The sequence below is a fragment of the Formica exsecta genome, unplaced genomic scaffold, assembly GCF_003651465.1.
Source record: "Formica exsecta isolate Colony F162 unplaced genomic scaffold, ASM365146v1 scaffold38, whole genome shotgun sequence".
Lineage (NCBI taxonomy): Eukaryota > Metazoa > Arthropoda > Insecta > Hymenoptera > Formicidae > Formica > Formica exsecta.
The window spans coordinates 2,020,446-2,039,457 of NW_021851042.1; the positions used below are offsets into that span (position 1 = coordinate 2,020,446).

The 19,012-nt window shown below is 35.2% G+C and overlaps 1 protein-coding gene and 1 pseudogene across 1 annotated transcript in view; both read left to right on the top strand.

Moving 5' to 3' along the window:
- Positions 1-750: 750 nt before the first annotated feature.
- LOC115239446 lies at positions 751-2,074 on the top strand (annotated as a pseudogene).
- A 14,551-nt stretch (positions 2,075-16,625) lies between these two features.
- Positions 16,626-19,012, top strand: part of LOC115239436 — a 2,726-nt gene continuing 339 nt past the window's right edge. Inside the window, exons 1-4 of the mRNA XM_029813949.1 lie at positions 16,626-17,265; positions 17,401-17,633; positions 17,720-17,963; positions 18,024-18,444. Of these exons, the coding sequence (XP_029669809.1) occupies positions 16,626-17,265; positions 17,401-17,633; positions 17,720-17,963; positions 18,024-18,444 (1,538 nt within the window). The remainder of the gene's footprint in view (positions 17,266-17,400; positions 17,634-17,719; positions 17,964-18,023; positions 18,445-19,012) is intronic.

The window sequence follows — 19,012 nt, forward strand, 5'->3', positions numbered from 1 at the left end:
GTGACAAATTTTTCACTCTGCGATTCTTACTTGTGTCCGGTTTGCAAACTTTGTAAAATTTGTCCTGTTGGCCTTTTGGTTTCATTCATGAAATCGAAAGTGACCTTGCGCTGGGCGATCGAGTGCCGATGATACCGGCAATTATCAATTAAATAATTTACATGTAGTTGGAATGATTAATCCAATTGATTTCATCCCTATATCGTGTTATTGTCTCTAATTTGAAGTTAGCTTTTGTTCTATTCTTATAAAATTACATTTTTGTAATAACGCAAGAACAATTTCTAGATTTTTTGGATCAGATGTATAGACACTTTATATTGTATATATATTGTATATATATTGTATATATATTGTATATATATTGTATATATATTGTATATATTAATTATTATATAAACTTATAAATAAGAAAGATATGAAGAAATTTTTTATAGATTATAGCATTGATTATTAGATAATATAAGAGATGCTTAAAAAATAATTAATCGCACGTATACATCAACTTATTGTCGATAACACAATTAAATTGGTATCGAGGCGGTGAGCATTCGCTCTCATTCATCATTTATCGTACTCGTTTATTGGTAATGTTTTTTTTCTTACGTAAATTTGACTCAGATTCGAATTCTCCGCTCTATTTGACGCTCCCTCTTGCCGTAGCTACTGGGCGGCTGTGAGAGGCCCCTGCCTCCTCTTCAACATCCACAAAGAAGAGAGTTCCGTCGCCGGTACTCTCGACTACGGAGAATGTATGAAACGACCGAAAGGCAAAAAGGAAAAAGGACTACCTGTTGACTCGCTCTATATATACTGCAAGTATCCGAGGATATGCCCAGTGCACGATAGGCGTTTCATCCGTCAGCTTCAAAGTCCTTCGTCTTCGAGGATATCGTCGCGCTGCTGGCGGTCCGTAGACCTGGGACAAAAAAAAATCTGCACAAATTCTTCTTACTCCGACCAAACATCAAAGAAACATCTAAAAATTCGCGATGAAAGGAATTACGCACGTCGCCCATTTGTCACGTTGTCATCTCCTCCTTCTTCTGGTACTTTTTCTTTCGGGATGCGTCAACGCAGAGATCGAGAGACGCACTTCGAGACAAATGGTGGAAGAAGCGCCGGAAAATCTGGCGTCTAATTTAAACAAAGATTGCGGAAAGTCATACAGTGCCACATGCCTCAAGCTGGACGTGGTGTCTTTCCTGGATAAACTGTCGGAGCAGGAGAACATCGGTATCCTGCCGGGTATATCTGTGATCAAAGAGGACAGTTCCACCAATGTTTCGGCATCGGAAGTAGTCGCCAATTTGGCGAGGGACTTCCCGAACGACGTTGAGAAGAGGCTGGATGCCTATTTGGCTCACAAGGTCGGCAGTTACCTTAACAGCCACTCAATCTCCATCAAGCTTTTCGATCCAAAAACCTTTGAAGCTGCTAGGAGTTTTAACGAAAATGCGCTTGCGCAACTTGGCTTGGGTGGCAATCAGAATGTTGAAACAGGTTAGAATTTTAATTTTATTATTTATCTAAGTATAATAAAGAAAATAGTAAATAACCAGAAGATTATTAGATTATTAAACTGTTTAAACTCAGAGAGTTTATCTTACAAAAATATATGTATTCGAATCAGTGTGTTTCATCTCGATCATTCCCGTTTTAAAAGATATTAATTATCATTTTATATTTAATACAGGACGTAAAAAGGACAAAGGTAGCGGTGGTTTGATGGCCGCTGCGATGATGATGAAGGCAACTCTTGGTGCGATGGGTCTGGCCGCGCTGGCAGCGCTTTCCGGAAAAGCTTTGATGACCGGTCTAATGGCGCTAATGTTGTCAGCCATTATCGGCCTCAAGTCCTTGGCTAGCGGCGGCGAAAAGAAGACCACGTACGAAATCGTCAGCAAACCGGTGTACACCAGCTCGCATACGCACAGCTCGGAGGAGCATCACGGACACGGATTCGGACACTCCGGATACGGAAGATCCCTCGATTCCGTTCACGACTCCCTTCAGCAGGCCGTGCTGAAATACGGCAACGCGCGCGACCGCAGATCGATCCTGCAGAATTAATCTCAGCCCGATGATCTAACCTGACGAGTAGTGTCCGCACTCGCCGGTACACGACAGAATCATCTTTAGCACATCTCTACCTCACCGAGTTTCTTTTTTTCCTTGCTGTTTCTTTCTATCCTCTAACGCACTATCGCCTCGTGTCTTCTCCTCATGTCTATCTTTCTATGTTTCCTTCTCATCTTTCTTCGTTTCTCCCTTCTCTTTCTATCTCGTCATCATTACACTTCTTATTCGCCCCTCTAAGATCTCATCTGGCTTCATTTATCATTTCATAAATTATCATACGTATATTTATTGCGGCCGCTGTTGCATTTTCAACCAATGTTTATTGAGAAAGCGCACCATCGTCATGCACGCAGATTGCCCAAGATCATGTACATGATTTTTGAATATTTATTTTGTTACTGTTAAAGTTGTAATAATAAAAAACATTTATAAAGACACATATGTAATGTGTTGTCATTATAACTGTAATAATTGCAGGGATCATTGAAAAATTGTATAATGTATCGGAGAATACATACACTGCAATAAAAGTGCTTGTCATAGTGATTAACGATAGTCATCAGGAATTTCGTTAGCTTAATGAGAAAATTATCTTGAACTTCTCTAACTAGCCAGCGTAAACGCATCATGTATAACCGCATCACGCGCTGAAAAATGCACATGTTTACTGTTACACTAATTGAATTGCTACGATTAAACATAAATATCTCTAAAGGTGAATGTACGGACGAATTAAGAAGTAATAAGGCCAGCACCTTCACCACGATGGACGATCATCAGACTGACAATCCTGCATCAAATCATAATGTGTTGCTATTCTCAAGGCGCGCATAATCTACCTTATTACACACACACACACACAAAAACGCACTCATGCACGCACGCACACACACACACACACAACACACACACACACACACACACACACACACACAACACACACAACACACACACACACACACAGAAGCGTAAATCCGACCGTGCAACCTCCACGTGGTACGCTTTGGATAACGCTAATGCCGGCGGTAATTGAATTTTTCATTTTAGACTTGATTTAAGTTATATATATATATATGATAAAAAATAATAGTGTTACATTATATCTCCAAGAAAATACTAACAATAAGTATTTCGACATATTTTCTTTAATAAACAAAGAATATGAAAATAAGAAATTGTAATCAAACGTTTTATTAAATAATATAGGGAAAGTAGGGTAAAATTGGGTATCTTTTTGGATTTGTCTTCTTACAAAAAATCTGAGTAAAAAAAATTTTGCCGACCGTTAGTAGTCTTTAGTGAACCTTAAACTATGAGAAAATAAAGCTAGTTGCTGAAAAAAAAATTTTTGGTTACCAAGTTGTTTTTTGTAAGAACACAAAGTCAGGATAACAGTTCTTCATTTTTTTATTATATGAGATGTGTAAGTACCCGGTTTTGCCCCAACACAAGGGAAGTAACAAATATAGCGGTTGTATATTCCGGCGTACAAAGTGCCGATCAAAAATAATATGATAAACTCTGTAATATGTACAGGATGCAATACTGAATTAATGAAATAGATGCTCTATCCAGAAAAAGTGCGCGACGACTCGATTCTTGCCTCGATATCGATTTTTTTGGGGCTAAAAACTTTGAACTTTTATTAAAAAAGAAATATTGTGTGCACAGGGGCAGGGTTTGTTTTAAAATAATGATGGCGCCAATCTACAACTAATAACACAAGTTAGCCATAGATAGCAGCATTTATTACGAAAAAACAGGAGTACCCGATTTGACCCGCCTACCCAGTTTTACCCAACTTTCCCCTATATACCAACAGACAATTATTAAATCTATTTTAATTACAGATTGTTTTTATTTTGATTATAGAATCTGTGATCTTTTAAGTTTTAAGCCTGTAATTAATTTGTAAGTGGCACAAACTGTCTCATTCTTTGAAATGTTCTTATAAGCGTGTCAACGTAATATAGTAGCTTGTAATGCTGTATCCGGAAACGTTTGCTTTGATTATTGCATGTACCATCTAGTTGTGGCAGAAACTCGATGAATGATTTCGATTCGCCTCTTCAATCTTATTATTAGAAGACTACTTGTTTCTCGCTGCAAGTAATGACAATCGTGACAAAGCGTCGCGAGGATACCGCGAATGACATAAATCCCAATGTATATAAACGATTGCGATGATCCAAAGATCAGTCAGTGTCAGTCAGTGTAATCCTCCCAAAGTTATCTCCGTCATTTATCATCGTCATCGGTATCGATCGGCATTAACTACTCACTGTGCAAAAGTGCTTGAACCTATGTTCATCCTTTGTCTATTGATTGCGTGCGCGGTCCATGCGAATGCGTACGAAAAGAATGGGATCCGAAATGTCAAGGATTACATTTTTGATACGGGGTTGCACCAGGCGCCAGTCGAACGTCAAATATTTAATATCAAGCAAAATGGCATTAAGATCGACGTAAAGGTAGTTCCATCACCCAGAAACGATTCCATGAAAAACAACGATAACGATGGTTTTCCAAAGTTTCCCGTAAAGGACATAGGCAAATGCGTTATTGAATTTTCTCTCAGCTGCATCAAGAAGCGTTTCGTTCGTTTCTTCGAGACAATAACTCGCCTCGAGGAAATTACTCTGCTCGGACAAGACATGAAATTGGTGAAGATCAGAACAATACATAGATCGGACGGTCGAGCCATAAATGATACGGACGTCAGCATCGAACGCAGCTTGGATGATTTTTTCAATTCCTTTACTCTGCGTATCATGTTACCTAGATGGAATAGTAAGCGTGAAAAGAATCAAATCGATGTAATGTACGACGAAACACCTGTAGCGGAAGGTTAGTGCAAAGAATATTGGAACAAGATTGCAGATACGTAATACAGACATTAAAGGCATCTTAAATCCTCAAATATTTCTTAGAAATGTTCAAATATTTTTAGATACATCTATAGAACTTGTGCATTGTTTAAGAAATTATTGTTCTCACAATTAAATTGTTAAATATAATTTGTTACAGGACGAGGTAAAAAAGGAGGATGCGGTGGAGGATGCGGTGGAGGTGGTGGTAAAGGCGGCAAATGCCAGATGATGATGATGGGCATGCTAATGATGGTCAAAATGAAGTTAATAGGTATAATATTATTTTTATTATTATATTTATTATTATTTATTATTATATTCTTCCATGCTCTCTTGTTGCATTGGACATATATTTTCACTATTCAAACATTATTCATATTTCTATTCTGGAAAATGTTTAAATCATATCAAAATATCTTATTATAAAATAAAAAAATCTTAAATACCTGGTATACGATAGGATTGATGTCACTTAAAAGTATGATGATGGGCGGCATGTCTATGATGATTTCCATGATGATGTTGATGAGCAAATTTGGAAAGGGTGGAGGCGGAGGCGGCGGCGGCGGTCCGTGGCAAGGCGGAGGCGGCGGCGGCGGCGGTCCATGGCAAGGCGGTGGTGGAGGTACGATTAATTTTTGCTTCCTCATAAAGGAAGCTTTGTTTTTTAATATTTATATGTTTTGTGTCTAATTGTTGAGATCTAAATACAATTTCTTAATCGCTCGCACTAATTTACATTCGCGCGCGCGCGCGCGTTGATGCTCTATTACAAAATTTTGATAATCACTAACTTTGATAATTTATAACAATATAGAAAATTAATATAATCGCAATCTTTTATAACAAAGTCTATAAATAACAAAACTAAATATCTTCGTGAAACATTCAATAACATCTACATCTTTTACCTGGTAACACTTTCTAGGACAACTCAAAGAAATTGTACTTCTTACGAAAGCCTCGGGTGGTGGTGGTGGCGGACCTAGTGATAGTTATGGTGCACCTCCACCAAGTAGTTATGGTCCCCCTTCAGGAGGAGGCGGCGGCTATGGCGGTGGGGGTGGATGGGGTCGCAGCTTCCACAAACGGCCGATGATGTTATCGTACGACAAAGTGATTCAGGAGAAAACCGCAGATGATGGATCTAATCGCACCCCGATAGTAGGAGAAGCTATCTCAAACGCGAAGAGTATCGATTATCCGGACTACCAGGACTATCAAAAATCATCATCAGAAATAAGCTCAAATTCCATGATCTCTAATTGGAATATAGCAAATTACAATGCTCTCCATCAATATGGAAACACCAATGTAACTGCTGATTCGATAAAAAATATTTCAAAGATAGAAACAACGGTAAATGCAGAAGAAAGAAATTTCATCTTTGACAGAAATTCATCTAATACCAATCTCATTAATGTAACCGAGAAAACTGTTGATTTAATAACAAGCACAAATCAATCTGATGTTACTCATAAGACAGATATGACAGACATGGATGAATGGCAGGCTACAGCTGAAAAATTAACTTCCAATAATGTTCCATCGTCAAATTCGAATGTAAAAATTGAATTACAGCAAACCGAGTCGCATTCTAAAAATATGCCTTTGTTATATGGAATTTAGATTGTTGATTGTATAACATATTATTGTATATGTATATTTTTAAATAAAAGATATTGCAATCTTATACAATGATTAAAAAAATGTATTTTATTGATACATATATTGTTCACATTTTTAGTATTTTTTATAAAAGAAATATTTTTAAATAAAAATCACATAGAAAATTGATACATTTAAAAAAAGAAGATATCGTTTAATTTTTTAGTAATTACAACAATTTAATTTAATAAAAATTAATGATATATTATATTGTTAGTTTAATAATAACCACATTATAAATTTTTTATGTCTCAAAAATTTATTTTTAAATTGTTTATTGATTTTGTTTGTAAGATAGTGGCGCAATCTTCTGAAGAATCTTCCAAGCTTCTTTCCATGACTTTCTAGTAAGTAACCGACCTTGAATGTTGCCGGAAGTGTAAGAAATCCATTTTATCTGATACACTTAGTATACCGGTTGAGAGTCTTTGAAGAGCGTGAGGAATATCGACACCAGGTGTCGAAAGTTATTCGTGACTTCAATCAAGTTCAAGATTTAACAGATATATGCAAATCGTTTTGAAAAAACACAGATAAAACATATTCGAGGTCTGTAACGGTTTTTTTTCTTACGTCATGGTCCGAAAATTTCTATTTCTTCTGTATTATACATATACTTTTCATGCTAAAACCAACCGCGATTATTTATAGTCATCTTTTATTTGAAGAGATATTTCTCACACCTACTTTCCAATTTATTGCAAAATCCACTGATTTGTGGGATATTTATTCAGCATTTTGTACACTTATTTATCCAGTAAGTCTGTTCTTTATATCATTTGAGAAATTCGTTGATTTGTTAGATTTATAAGATTTAATTTTGTTAAGTCTTTAAATATTTGGCTGGTCTAATCTGGAATTTGAAGAGAAATAAATATAACGCTCGTAAGAATAATAAAATAGAGATTTTTCGTGTGCAGATATCAATCAAATCAATTCCTATAAAGTTCAGTGAAATATTATTGAAAATTATCTAATTAACTGTTATATGTATAAATATGTATACATAATGAATATTATTTCGTTAAATATTTATCAGTTTCTATTCAAAATTAACATAAACTCAGTTGCGCTTTGGTGATTTTTATGTACGGCTAAATTCTTCAGTCGTGTCATGTCCGAGCTTTTTACTCGCGCAATGATCGACCTACATTAATGCATTGACCATCTACTTGAAGTTCCTGACACGTAGCCTTTTCGGTGGCAACGCGATCTGATTTGAAAAGAATAACGGCAGGTGAATTTATCTTCAGACGTCTCCGTGGACAGTGGCACAAGCGTATGCCTTTATGGTCGCGCGTTTGATTTTCTCAGGATGCTCTCCTTTAGTCGTTTCGATGAGGAAGCACCTGCTTAAACCACGAGGTCATTTGTCGATTACCGTTAGATAGCCCACTGATCAACGTGCTCGGACAAGACATAAAATTGGTGAAGATCAGAACAATACATAGATCCGACGGTCGAGCCATAAATGATACGGACGTCAGCATCGAACGCAGCTTGGATGATTTTTTCAATTCCTTTACTCTGCGTATCATGTTACCTAGATGGAATAGTAAGCGTGAAAAGAATCAAATCGATGTAATGTACGACGAAACACCTGTAGCGGAAGGTTAGTGCAAAGAATATTGGAACAAGATTGCAGATACGTAATACAGACATTAAAGGCATCTTAAATCCTCAAATATTTCTTAGAAATGTTCAAATATTTTTAGATACATCTATAGAACTTGTGCATTGTTTAAGAAATTATTGTTCTCACAATTAAATTGTTAAATATAATTTGTTACAGGACGAGGTAAAAAAGGAGGATGCGGTGGAGGATGCGGTGGAGGTGGTGGTAAAGGCGGCAAATGCCAGATGATGATGATGGGCATGCTAATGATGGTCAAAATGAAGTTAATAGGTATAATATTATTTTTATTATTATATTTATTATTATTTATTATTATATTCTTCCATGCTCTCTTGTTGCATTGGACATATATTTTCACTATTCAAACATTATTCATATTTCTATTCTGGAAAATGTTTAAATCATATCAAAATATCTTATTATAAAATAAAAAAATCTTAAATACCTGGTATACGATAGGATTGATGTCACTTAAAAGTATGATGATGGGCGGCATGTCTATGATGATTTCCATGATGATGTTGATGAGCAAATTTGGAAAGGGTGGAGGCGGAGGCGGCGGCGGCGGTCCGTGGCAAGGCGGAGGCGGCGGCGGCGGCGGTCCATGGCAAGGCGGTGGTGGAGGTACGATTAATTTTTGCTTCCTCATAAAGGAAGCTTTGTTTTTTAATATTTATATGTTTTGTGTCTAATTGTTGAGATCTAAATACAATTTCTTAATCGCTCGCACTAATTTACATTCGCGCGCGCGCGCGCGTTGATGCTCTATTACAAAATTTTGATAATCACTAACTTTGATAATTTATAACAATATAGAAAATTAATATAATCGCAATCTTTTATAACAAAGTCTATAAATAACAAAACTAAATATCTTCGTGAAACATTCAATAACATCTACATCTTTTACCTGGTAACACTTTCTAGGACAACTCAAAGAAATTGTACTTCTTACGAAAGCCTCGGGTGGTGGTGGTGGCGGACCTAGTGATAGTTATGGTGCACCTCCACCAAGTAGTTATGGTCCCCCTTCAGGAGGAGGCGGCGGCTATGGCGGTGGGGGTGGATGGGGTCGCAGCTTCCACAAACGGCCGATGATGTTATCGTACGACAAAGTGATTCAGGAGAAAACCGCAGATGATGGATCTAATCGCACCCCGATAGTAGGAGAAGCTATCTCAAACGCGAAGAGTATCGATTATCCGGACTACCAGGACTATCAAAAATCATCATCAGAAATAAGCTCAAATTCCATGATCTCTAATTGGAATATAGCAAATTACAATGCTCTCCATCAATATGGAAACACCAATGTAACTGCTGATTCGATAAAAAATATTTCAAAGATAGAAACAACGGTAAATGCAGAAAAAAGAAATTTCATCTTTGACAGAAATTCATCTAATACCAATCTCATTAATGTAACCGAGAAAACTGTTGATTTAATAACAAGCACAAATCAATCTGATGTTACTCATAAGACAGATATGACAGACATGGATGAATGGCAGGCTACAGCTGAAAAATTAACTTCCAATAATGTTCCATCGTCAAATTCGAATGTAAAAATTGAATTACAGCAAACCGAGTCGCATTCTAAAAATATGCCTTTGTTATATGGAATTTAGATTGTTGATTGTATAACATATTATTGTATATGTATATTTTTAAATAAAAGATATTGCAATCTTATACAATGATTAAAAAAATGTATTTTATTGATACATATATTGTTCACATTTTTAGTATTTTTTATAAAAGAAATATTTTTAAATAAAAATCACATAGAAAATTGATACATTTAAAAAAAGAAGATATCGTTTAATTTTTTAGTAATTACAACAATTTAATTTAATAAAAATTAATGATATATTATATTGTTAGTTTAATAATAACCACATTATAAATTTTTTATGTCTCAAAAATTTATTTTTAAATTGTTTATTGATTTTGTTTGTAAGATAGTGGCGCAATCTTCTGAAGAATCTTCCAAGCTTCTTTCCATGACTTTCTAGTAAGTAACCGACCTTGAATGTTGCCGGAAGTGTAAGAAATCCATTTTATCTGATACACTTAGTATACCGGTTGAGAGTCTTTGAAGAGCGTGAGGAATATCGACACCAGGTGTCGAAAGTTATTCGTGACTTCAATCAAGTTCAAGATTTAACAGATATATGCAAATCGTTTTGAAAAAACACAGATAAAACATATTCGAGGTCTGTAACGGTTTTTTTTCTTACGTCATGGTCCGAAAATTTCTATTTCTTCTGTATTATACATATACTTTTCATGCTAAAACCAACCGCGATTATTTATAGTCATCTTTTATTTGAAGAGATATTTCTCACACCTACTTTCCAATTTATTGCAAAATCCACTGATTTGTGGGATATTTATTCAGCATTTTGTACACTTATTTATCCAGTAAGTCTGTTCTTTATATCATTTGAGAAATTCGTTGATTTGTTAGATTTATAAGATTTAATTTTGTTAAGTCTTTAAATATTTGGCTGGTCTAATCTGGAATTTGAAGAGAAATAAATATAACGCTCGTAAGAATAATAAAATAGAGATTTTTCGTGTGCAGATATCAATCAAATCAATTCCTATAAAGTTCAGTGAAATATTATTGAAAATTATCTAATTAACTGTTATATGTATAAATATGTATACATAATGAATATTATTTCGTTAAATATTTATCAGTTTCTATTCAAAATTAACATAAACTCAGTTGCGCTTTGGTGATTTTTATGTACGGCTAAATTCTTCAGTCGTGTCATGTCCGAGCTTTTTACTCGCGCAATGATCGACCTACATTAATGCATTGACCATCTACTTGAAGTTCCTGACACGTAGCCTTTTCGGTGGCAACGCGATCTGATTTGAAAAGAATAACGGCAGGTGAATTTATCTTCAGACGTCTCCGTGGACAGTGGCACAAGCGTATGCCTTTATGGTCGCGCGTTTGATTTTCTCAGGATGCTCTCCTTTAGTCGTTTCGATGAGGAAGCACCTGCTTAAACCACGAGGTCATTTGTCGATTACCGTTAGATAGCCCACTGATCAACGGGATCCCGCTCCCTTTCGCGATCGGGAAAATTGGTGAAAGTGTTCGTATCGTCCGACAAAAAGAGGGTTTCCTGTTCCGGAAGTAGGTGCGACGCGTCTGAGGATAGATTGGTTCACTTTCCTACGTGTATCTCTCGATAACTATCGCAATAACTATCGAGAAAAGTTCTTGAAAAAATCTATATATACCTGATGACAATTTATTTTCAAATCTACAATTAATAAAATGTATATGTCATTTTGGAGTTAGCGCAATTTATATTGCTCTCTATCGAAAATATAAAAAATTATGCATTATTTTGTCACAAAGAAAAGCAATCATTAAATCGCAAAAGCAATTTTTATTATTTTTTGCGCTATAAAGGAATATTTGCTTGAGAGAATAATAAAATTTTGTAATATTTTGTTATATTTACTTTTCTTAATATTAACTCTAATAATATTAGTTACAAGAATATGATTATTGGTTTTCAATATTTATTTCCGTGTACATATTTAATAGGATGTTTCCGTTTACTTATTCACACACATATATATCTGTCACAAAAGCCAAAAGCCATTTCACCGTCTCACTTTGTCAGTTGATGTAATCACAATGACAGATCCGACGGCAGTCTATACTACGTAATATGAGGCAATGCATAGAGTATGCTATTTGTTCCGTCAGAGATGGTGCGATAATATTATATTTGCATGTTGCCTGATTCATAGGAAGAAGTGTAGGAGATAGGTAAATAAGTGAGTAAATGTCATCGCTCTCTTTGTCAAAATATGAGAATATAAAGAAGTTATGATTGATTCTTTAACGATAATGACAGTTAACTTTTATGATATTTTATATCTAATCTTAACTATAATATCTTTGTTATAAGGAAAAATTTTTAATTTGACGTAGACATAAAGTTGTGGGAGTATATTATATAAGAACTTATATTATAAAATTAAAAATATATTGTTTTATAATAATTAAAATTAAAATTTTTAATACATCAATATTATAAAATTTTTAAACACTGTATTAATAAATAGAACATTCTTTATAAAAGATGATTTGAAAAATAATATCTATATGCGATTAAAAAATAAAAATCTGAAATATTAAAAATAAAAGAAAATGTATTTTCTAATATCCTCTTTAAATTATTATTGAATGATAAATTTCGATAGAACTCACAATTATCGATTACCATACAATACATCTTTTTTAAATGGCCATAAAGCTTAAATTTTATCGCTCACCCAATATGTGACACGTCCCAGTTGCTTGGTTCACTTTGTGCATGTACAAACCAGTTTCGATGCATCGCAAATACTTTCTGTTGGGGCTACTATCGCCGTTAAAGTTTGCGTTTCTGGTTTACGACTCTGATAATTCCCAACTATATCTGCTATCCGAAATACTTTCTAATGACATTAGTCAGCCGCACACGTGCCAATGATATCTCCCAAATAATCTGCTATAATCAGACTGGCAAAAATTGCTTCCTCTTTTTGAGACCGTTGTATATTATGAAATAATTATAAGCCTAGAAAAAAAGGGAGATTGATTAACTCAGTAATGTATACACATATTACAATAATTACTGGAATTACTAGCGAATCCGTTAAATTAAGTTTTACTAAATGTATATTTCAGCGGTACACATACAATTTGCGCTATAATAACATAATAACTCTCAAGGGAAAATTAGAATATGGCTAAGACGCTGTAATAACATAATAACTCTCAAGGGAAAATTAGAATATGGCTAAGAACAAATTGTTTGTATCGTAAACTATAGGATAAATATAAAATAGATTTTTAATTGATTATTGTTTAATTGATTATTATTTTACTAATCTCTGATTAGAAATTTTAATATCATAAATGAAATAAAATAAATATATTCTTCATTCATTTACACTTAAATATTAATTACCTAAATATTAATTATTATAAACTGATATTTTTACTTAAAGTTAAATAATCTGAAAGCGTGTGAATTTCAATATATGTATAATACTGCTTTTAGTTTCGCGAAATGGAAAAGTCGGGTAATTCTTGTCGCCCGCATCACTATATGATAAATTATAGTCAAGATGTAACTGGGTTACGTTGAAATGTTGAATGAACCTCTTGTTCTTCCATGGGTATCGAGAACTCAGAAGAAGTGAGGAAATCAGAGACGTGCGCATGTGCACATTATATTTTGTATTCGTCAACGGAGGTAAGGTCTCTGCGAGGCGGAACAAAATTCTCCACGTGAAATCCTGTTTCTTCGAATGATCCTTACGCGTGTATGATCGCTTTTCGGCAGCGAACGTGTAAGCCGGTCATGCACCTCAACCTACCTACGTAGCATCTTTATTAGTGGGTTAATGGAATTCATCCGGTCCACTCACTTTGACTTGGCCCACCTGATCAATTGCTTGGTCAACTCATAATGTAAGATAATGTCTCCAAAACCTTGATATCGATGCGACCTATCTGCCTTTGGGACTCGGGTCAATTTGTCGATCTGTTGATTAATACGCTACTTTCAAAACTCATTTATATACGAACAATAATCTGTGTACCAAAAATATATAAAGTAATAAAAACTATTGCTTTAATATTATGTGACCTGTGTAAAAATATATAAAATATAATGTAATGTAAAAAGAGAGATATAATAACTATGATATGTTTTAATAAGATTTTATGTCTCGAGAGAAAAATTGTTTTTAGCAAAATTGGGAAAAATAAAGAACACATTGGATAGATGTAATATATGACGCAGGTATCTTTACATTAGTCATTATTACATTATCAAAATTATCTAAAAATATCATTAGAGAGATGAAGAAGATATGTTTAGCTGTCACTTAAGTAACTTGTAAGTTAAACATGGATTAAATGCATCGTAGTTACTGGCTGAAATAATGGGAACACCTTCACTAGAAATCTACCCAGTGAAAAGCTTGAGAAATGCGATTGACGAGTTAAATGCAGCAAAATAATGCCTATTCTAACTTAAGATATTTTTTTATTTTCAATATTCCAATTTGATATTTTATATCCAATAAGAATATATAGATAAAGATCGTAAAAACACACTTCAGAGATTGTAAAACATCATTTCCGTAGGAATTACAAATTATGTTGTTTCACAAAGTAAAAGTACATTACATTGTTTAATCATAAATGAGTTTTTTTTCGAATATTATTTGCGTCAACACAATTTTTTGCTCATTATAATAATGCTTATGCACATATGTGAAATTTATTATTATGCTTTAACACAATGTTATTTCAATGTACCAATAAGAAAACGTGGTGTATATATGTATAGCGCGTGCGGAAAAAGCTATTCATTTATGATTAATGTATGAATGCCTCGCTATAATCAGGATCTGAAAGTGTGTTTCCATTAATGTATGTGCTTACATACATAAAATTTTAAAAAATTGATTGTTAAATTAAATATAAATATTTATTGCCTGACGATTTATCGCTGTCATTTTACTCTAAAAACGTATTAGTAAACGTGAAAATATCTTTTTAATCGACGGATTATAATATTTTAATATAAAAAATAGTATCTGAGAGGTTGGTATTAGTATCTGACAGGTGCTAGAGAAATTTATATCTTTAAGAATATCTCTTTATTTAGAATTTAATAAAAAAAATATTCTTATTTTGTCTTGGCTTGACACATATACACAGATTACATGCAAACAGTAAACTACAATTTAAAAAATATATATACTTACTAAATCATTTATATCCGAAAATAATTTTTATATTTACATCTAAACGCAATGTACAGTACATATTTTTATTAAACAACAGTTCATAAATCCATGTTGCAATTAATTGTTATTGCATCTAAATGACTTCAACATATTAATTTTTATAACTATAATATTTTAATTCTAGTTTAATGTTTTAGATTCCCATTCATTACGTCGGCATGGATAAGGAAGTTGAACTATATTTTCACCGGAACACGTAGCAGACGTACATATAATTCTGTATAAATGGCCGACCATGCGACAATTCAACTATGTACTTTCTTGCGAGGAAATTTCTTGCCATCATCATCTTTCGAAGAAGTGAACTGCGACCAACAGTTCATAAATGACCATAATTAATTTTTTATATAAAAGTGACATTACGTGCCAGTATATAATATACGTTAATTGTGGCTTAATTATATCTCATAATCTCACATGTTTATCGTGATGTAGAAAAATTAATAAGACATCCTATAGAGAATATACAATCTTGCATAATACGTAATAAATGTAAAAGCAGATTTTTATATATATATTTTATATAATTTAATACAAGTTATTTAAGTCTCATCTTTGCGCAAGCATATTGCATCTGGACATTTGTATCAAAAGTACAATCTTTGAATTTCAGTGAAATTCGAAATTATATATTACATTCGACTATAAACGCGACAGAACGCAAATGCGGACCCTTTAACACTGAAAACAAGAATAGACGTGACATTCGGATTCGATTGGAACAACGTGTCTCCAGGTCGCTGCATATTTATGCATCTGACCAGATCTTCGGCCAGGAGCCCAACGGTTTTAAACGTGCGCGTGTACAACCACAAGTCTGGTCGGTTGCAGTCCGAGAGGAGACGATAATGACCTTCCACGGAGCAGCTCGCCAAAGAAGGAGTAGGAGGGCATTTGACACACTTGACGCTCAGGTGAATTGTAAGCGAGAAAGGCTCGTGGTTAGTGCGGAGCGAGAAATCGAACGGTGCACGTCTCAACGGAAGAGAGTGAGACAGAGAAAAAGAAAGGTAAAAAAGAGACAAGATAGATCGAAAGATGTGACATGTGACAACAGTCACAAGCATATTAGTAGCATGACAATTGACGTCTGCGATGCAACGTGATTGCAACGGCAGAGTCTGCCGATTGTACATCACGCCGAATCGCCGAAGAGGCTCTCGCGCAGAGAAGAGGATTGTTGATAAGGGGTGGGAGAAGGTCAGATTTTCGGCCACGAAAAAGGAGAGAGGGTCGACATCTCCAATAAGTAGAAAGAGCATGTGGTGACCGCAGGTAGATACCAAAGAATTCGTGTACATACGTGAACGAAGTGACGATGATAAATTTGCAAAATGTAAAGTGCGCCGGTTTCAGTTACTAGATAAGTAATTGACCAGTGCTACCGCCGGTGGTGTACATTCAGAGCGTGCAGTGTTTCCGGTACGCTACCTCATATTTCTGGTCATACACGTAAAAATCGAGTCAAATATAAAATATAATAACATTAAACGTAGTTAATCTCGACAGAAGTGCTATCAAAGATGCATTGGGGATCGACGTTGTTCCTGTTATGTCTCTCGATAACATTATCATACTCGACTCTGTTCAGTATCGAGAAATTCAGGTTGTATGCGAAGATCCTGAAGCTCGATAAGTTAAACATCAACGAAACGGGAAACGAGCTCTGGCATGGACTCTTCAGGGACTGCGACAAGAGAGTGACGTTTTCCTGCATACAAAAGAACGCGTACACGTACCTCGACAATGCATTCATCGATAGAGATAATATCACCGTTTTCGACGGTCTGATTCTTACGAAAAATAACGTCACTTACGATACATGTCCTAAAGCAGAAAATCCCAACGATGTTCGTGAGAATCTCGTAGATGATGTCGACACGGACGACTGCGAAAACAAAACGGCCGAAGAAGAAAAAGAGCAAGGGCAGAAGTTTGGGAATAAATCACCACTCGAAGAAATTACGAACGCTCTACGACAGAAAACAGTAAAATTTTTATCAACACGAAATTACGAAATTCAACTTCCGCAGTTCTTTTTCGAGGGCGCAACTGTAAAGATAAGCCCGCGCGAGATTGACGAGAATGGAGCTCTCCTCAGAGTAGATTTCGGAAATCAACAAGTGGTACAAGAGGAGGGACGAATCTTCTTTAAAAAAATTAGTAAGTATTTTTGATAATCAATAAAAGCACGTGATACTTATAATATTTAGAAAATAATATTTATAATTGTTTTATGACAAAAATTGCAATTATAAAATTGCAAAATTTGCAATATAATATTTTGTTTTATTTTAGAAAAGTTCATACAGAATAGATTGTTAACCAGTTTCTTGGCGCTTCTCTTAATTATCAAGCTAATTAAAGTGAAGTTCCTGTTCGTCATTCCGTTCCTTTTCGGTGTGGGCGCTGCGAAGAAACTTTTCCTGAAACTGCTACTGTTCTTCATTCCTGCGTTCGCGCATATTTTCAAGCTCTGCTCCAGCTACTATTCGTCTCATGCCACCAAATATCATCATCATCATCATCAAGTATGCGAGCGGTTTTCCCTTTCTCTCATCTCATTTTTTTTTTTTGGATATATATAAAATATTTTCATTCAAAATCTTTCTTTTAGATAGCGCATCATCATCATCACGTGCCAGTTCCGGTACCTCTCCCATCTTATTACGACCATCACCCTCATCGCGATGACTTCGATGGTTACGATTACGCCCACCCTCATGTTCAATACCGGAAAGATATGGAAGAGTTGAAAGAATGGGGCATTGAACCTGATGAGGAGCCCTACGAAGAGTCCAGTCAGCAGTTAAATCGCGTGGTCCCAGCTCCAGGCGCAGCTTCCGGTCTCATGTATTCAGGTTTGTATAGATTGCCGCAATATACGTCAAACATAAAATCGATTGCATCATCTTATTTAGATAATTTGATGACAGCTAGCGCGCATAACTTGGCCTACTCCGGATATCTCAACGACATTAAATACAATCAACGACCCGCGGCGCAGCCAACTGCCGCTGTACTTTCGGTAAATCCCATCAGTCTCGTATCCGGTACGAAGACATCGGTAAAGAATCCTTATACCGTGTTCGCGCCAAACGTACGACCGACTCATCAGAGACTCTTGACACCCGTCGCAACCGCCAAGAGCTCGTCTGTATCGATCTCAAGGCAAGAAACGGACGATGAGTATTACGGGCCGATAATCGAACGACTGGATGTAATCTTCGGGCAACTGAGATTCTACGAAGAGACGTGCAAGGAAATGCTCGTCTGTAGCATGTACAAGAACCCGGCGGAGTACTCGCCGCAGAGTAACCTCGTGTCAAACGAGCTTTCCAGGTATAAGAAATGCGGTAGCTACATACTATGTAGCTTATCGATTAAATCACTGCGAATCACAAAGAGAAAGGTGGAGATCGCCCGCGTGCTCTGAAGTACGTTAATCGGGTCATGTTGGCTTTAACTCTCTCTCTCTCTCTTTTTTTATCACATCGTTCCTTTTTGCCATTTCTCAATGCCGCGATTGCGATTTCGCGTGTTGTCAAACTTATTTACTTTAACATTGCGTTTTGCTTGGTATTCCATTAACAATAGGCGTGAGCTATAAAGTGCTTTCACCGAATCAGCTATGCAACGGATTGGAAAGTTCTTGTTGTGTTCGTGTTCGTTTGCTGGATAACTAACTTATGCACAATTATCGGCTTTCAAAGATTAATTTTCTATTAATTACGTTTTTTAGGTTGATGGCTTATGCCAAATTATCTCAATAATGAGCAAGAAAAATTACACGAATCGGGCGCGGCTTGAAATGTGCATGTCAATTAAGATGCATAATTATTGCGTTTTTTAGAAATATTATTATTATAATATTGTATTTTTAGAAATATTGCATTTTTTAGAAATATTA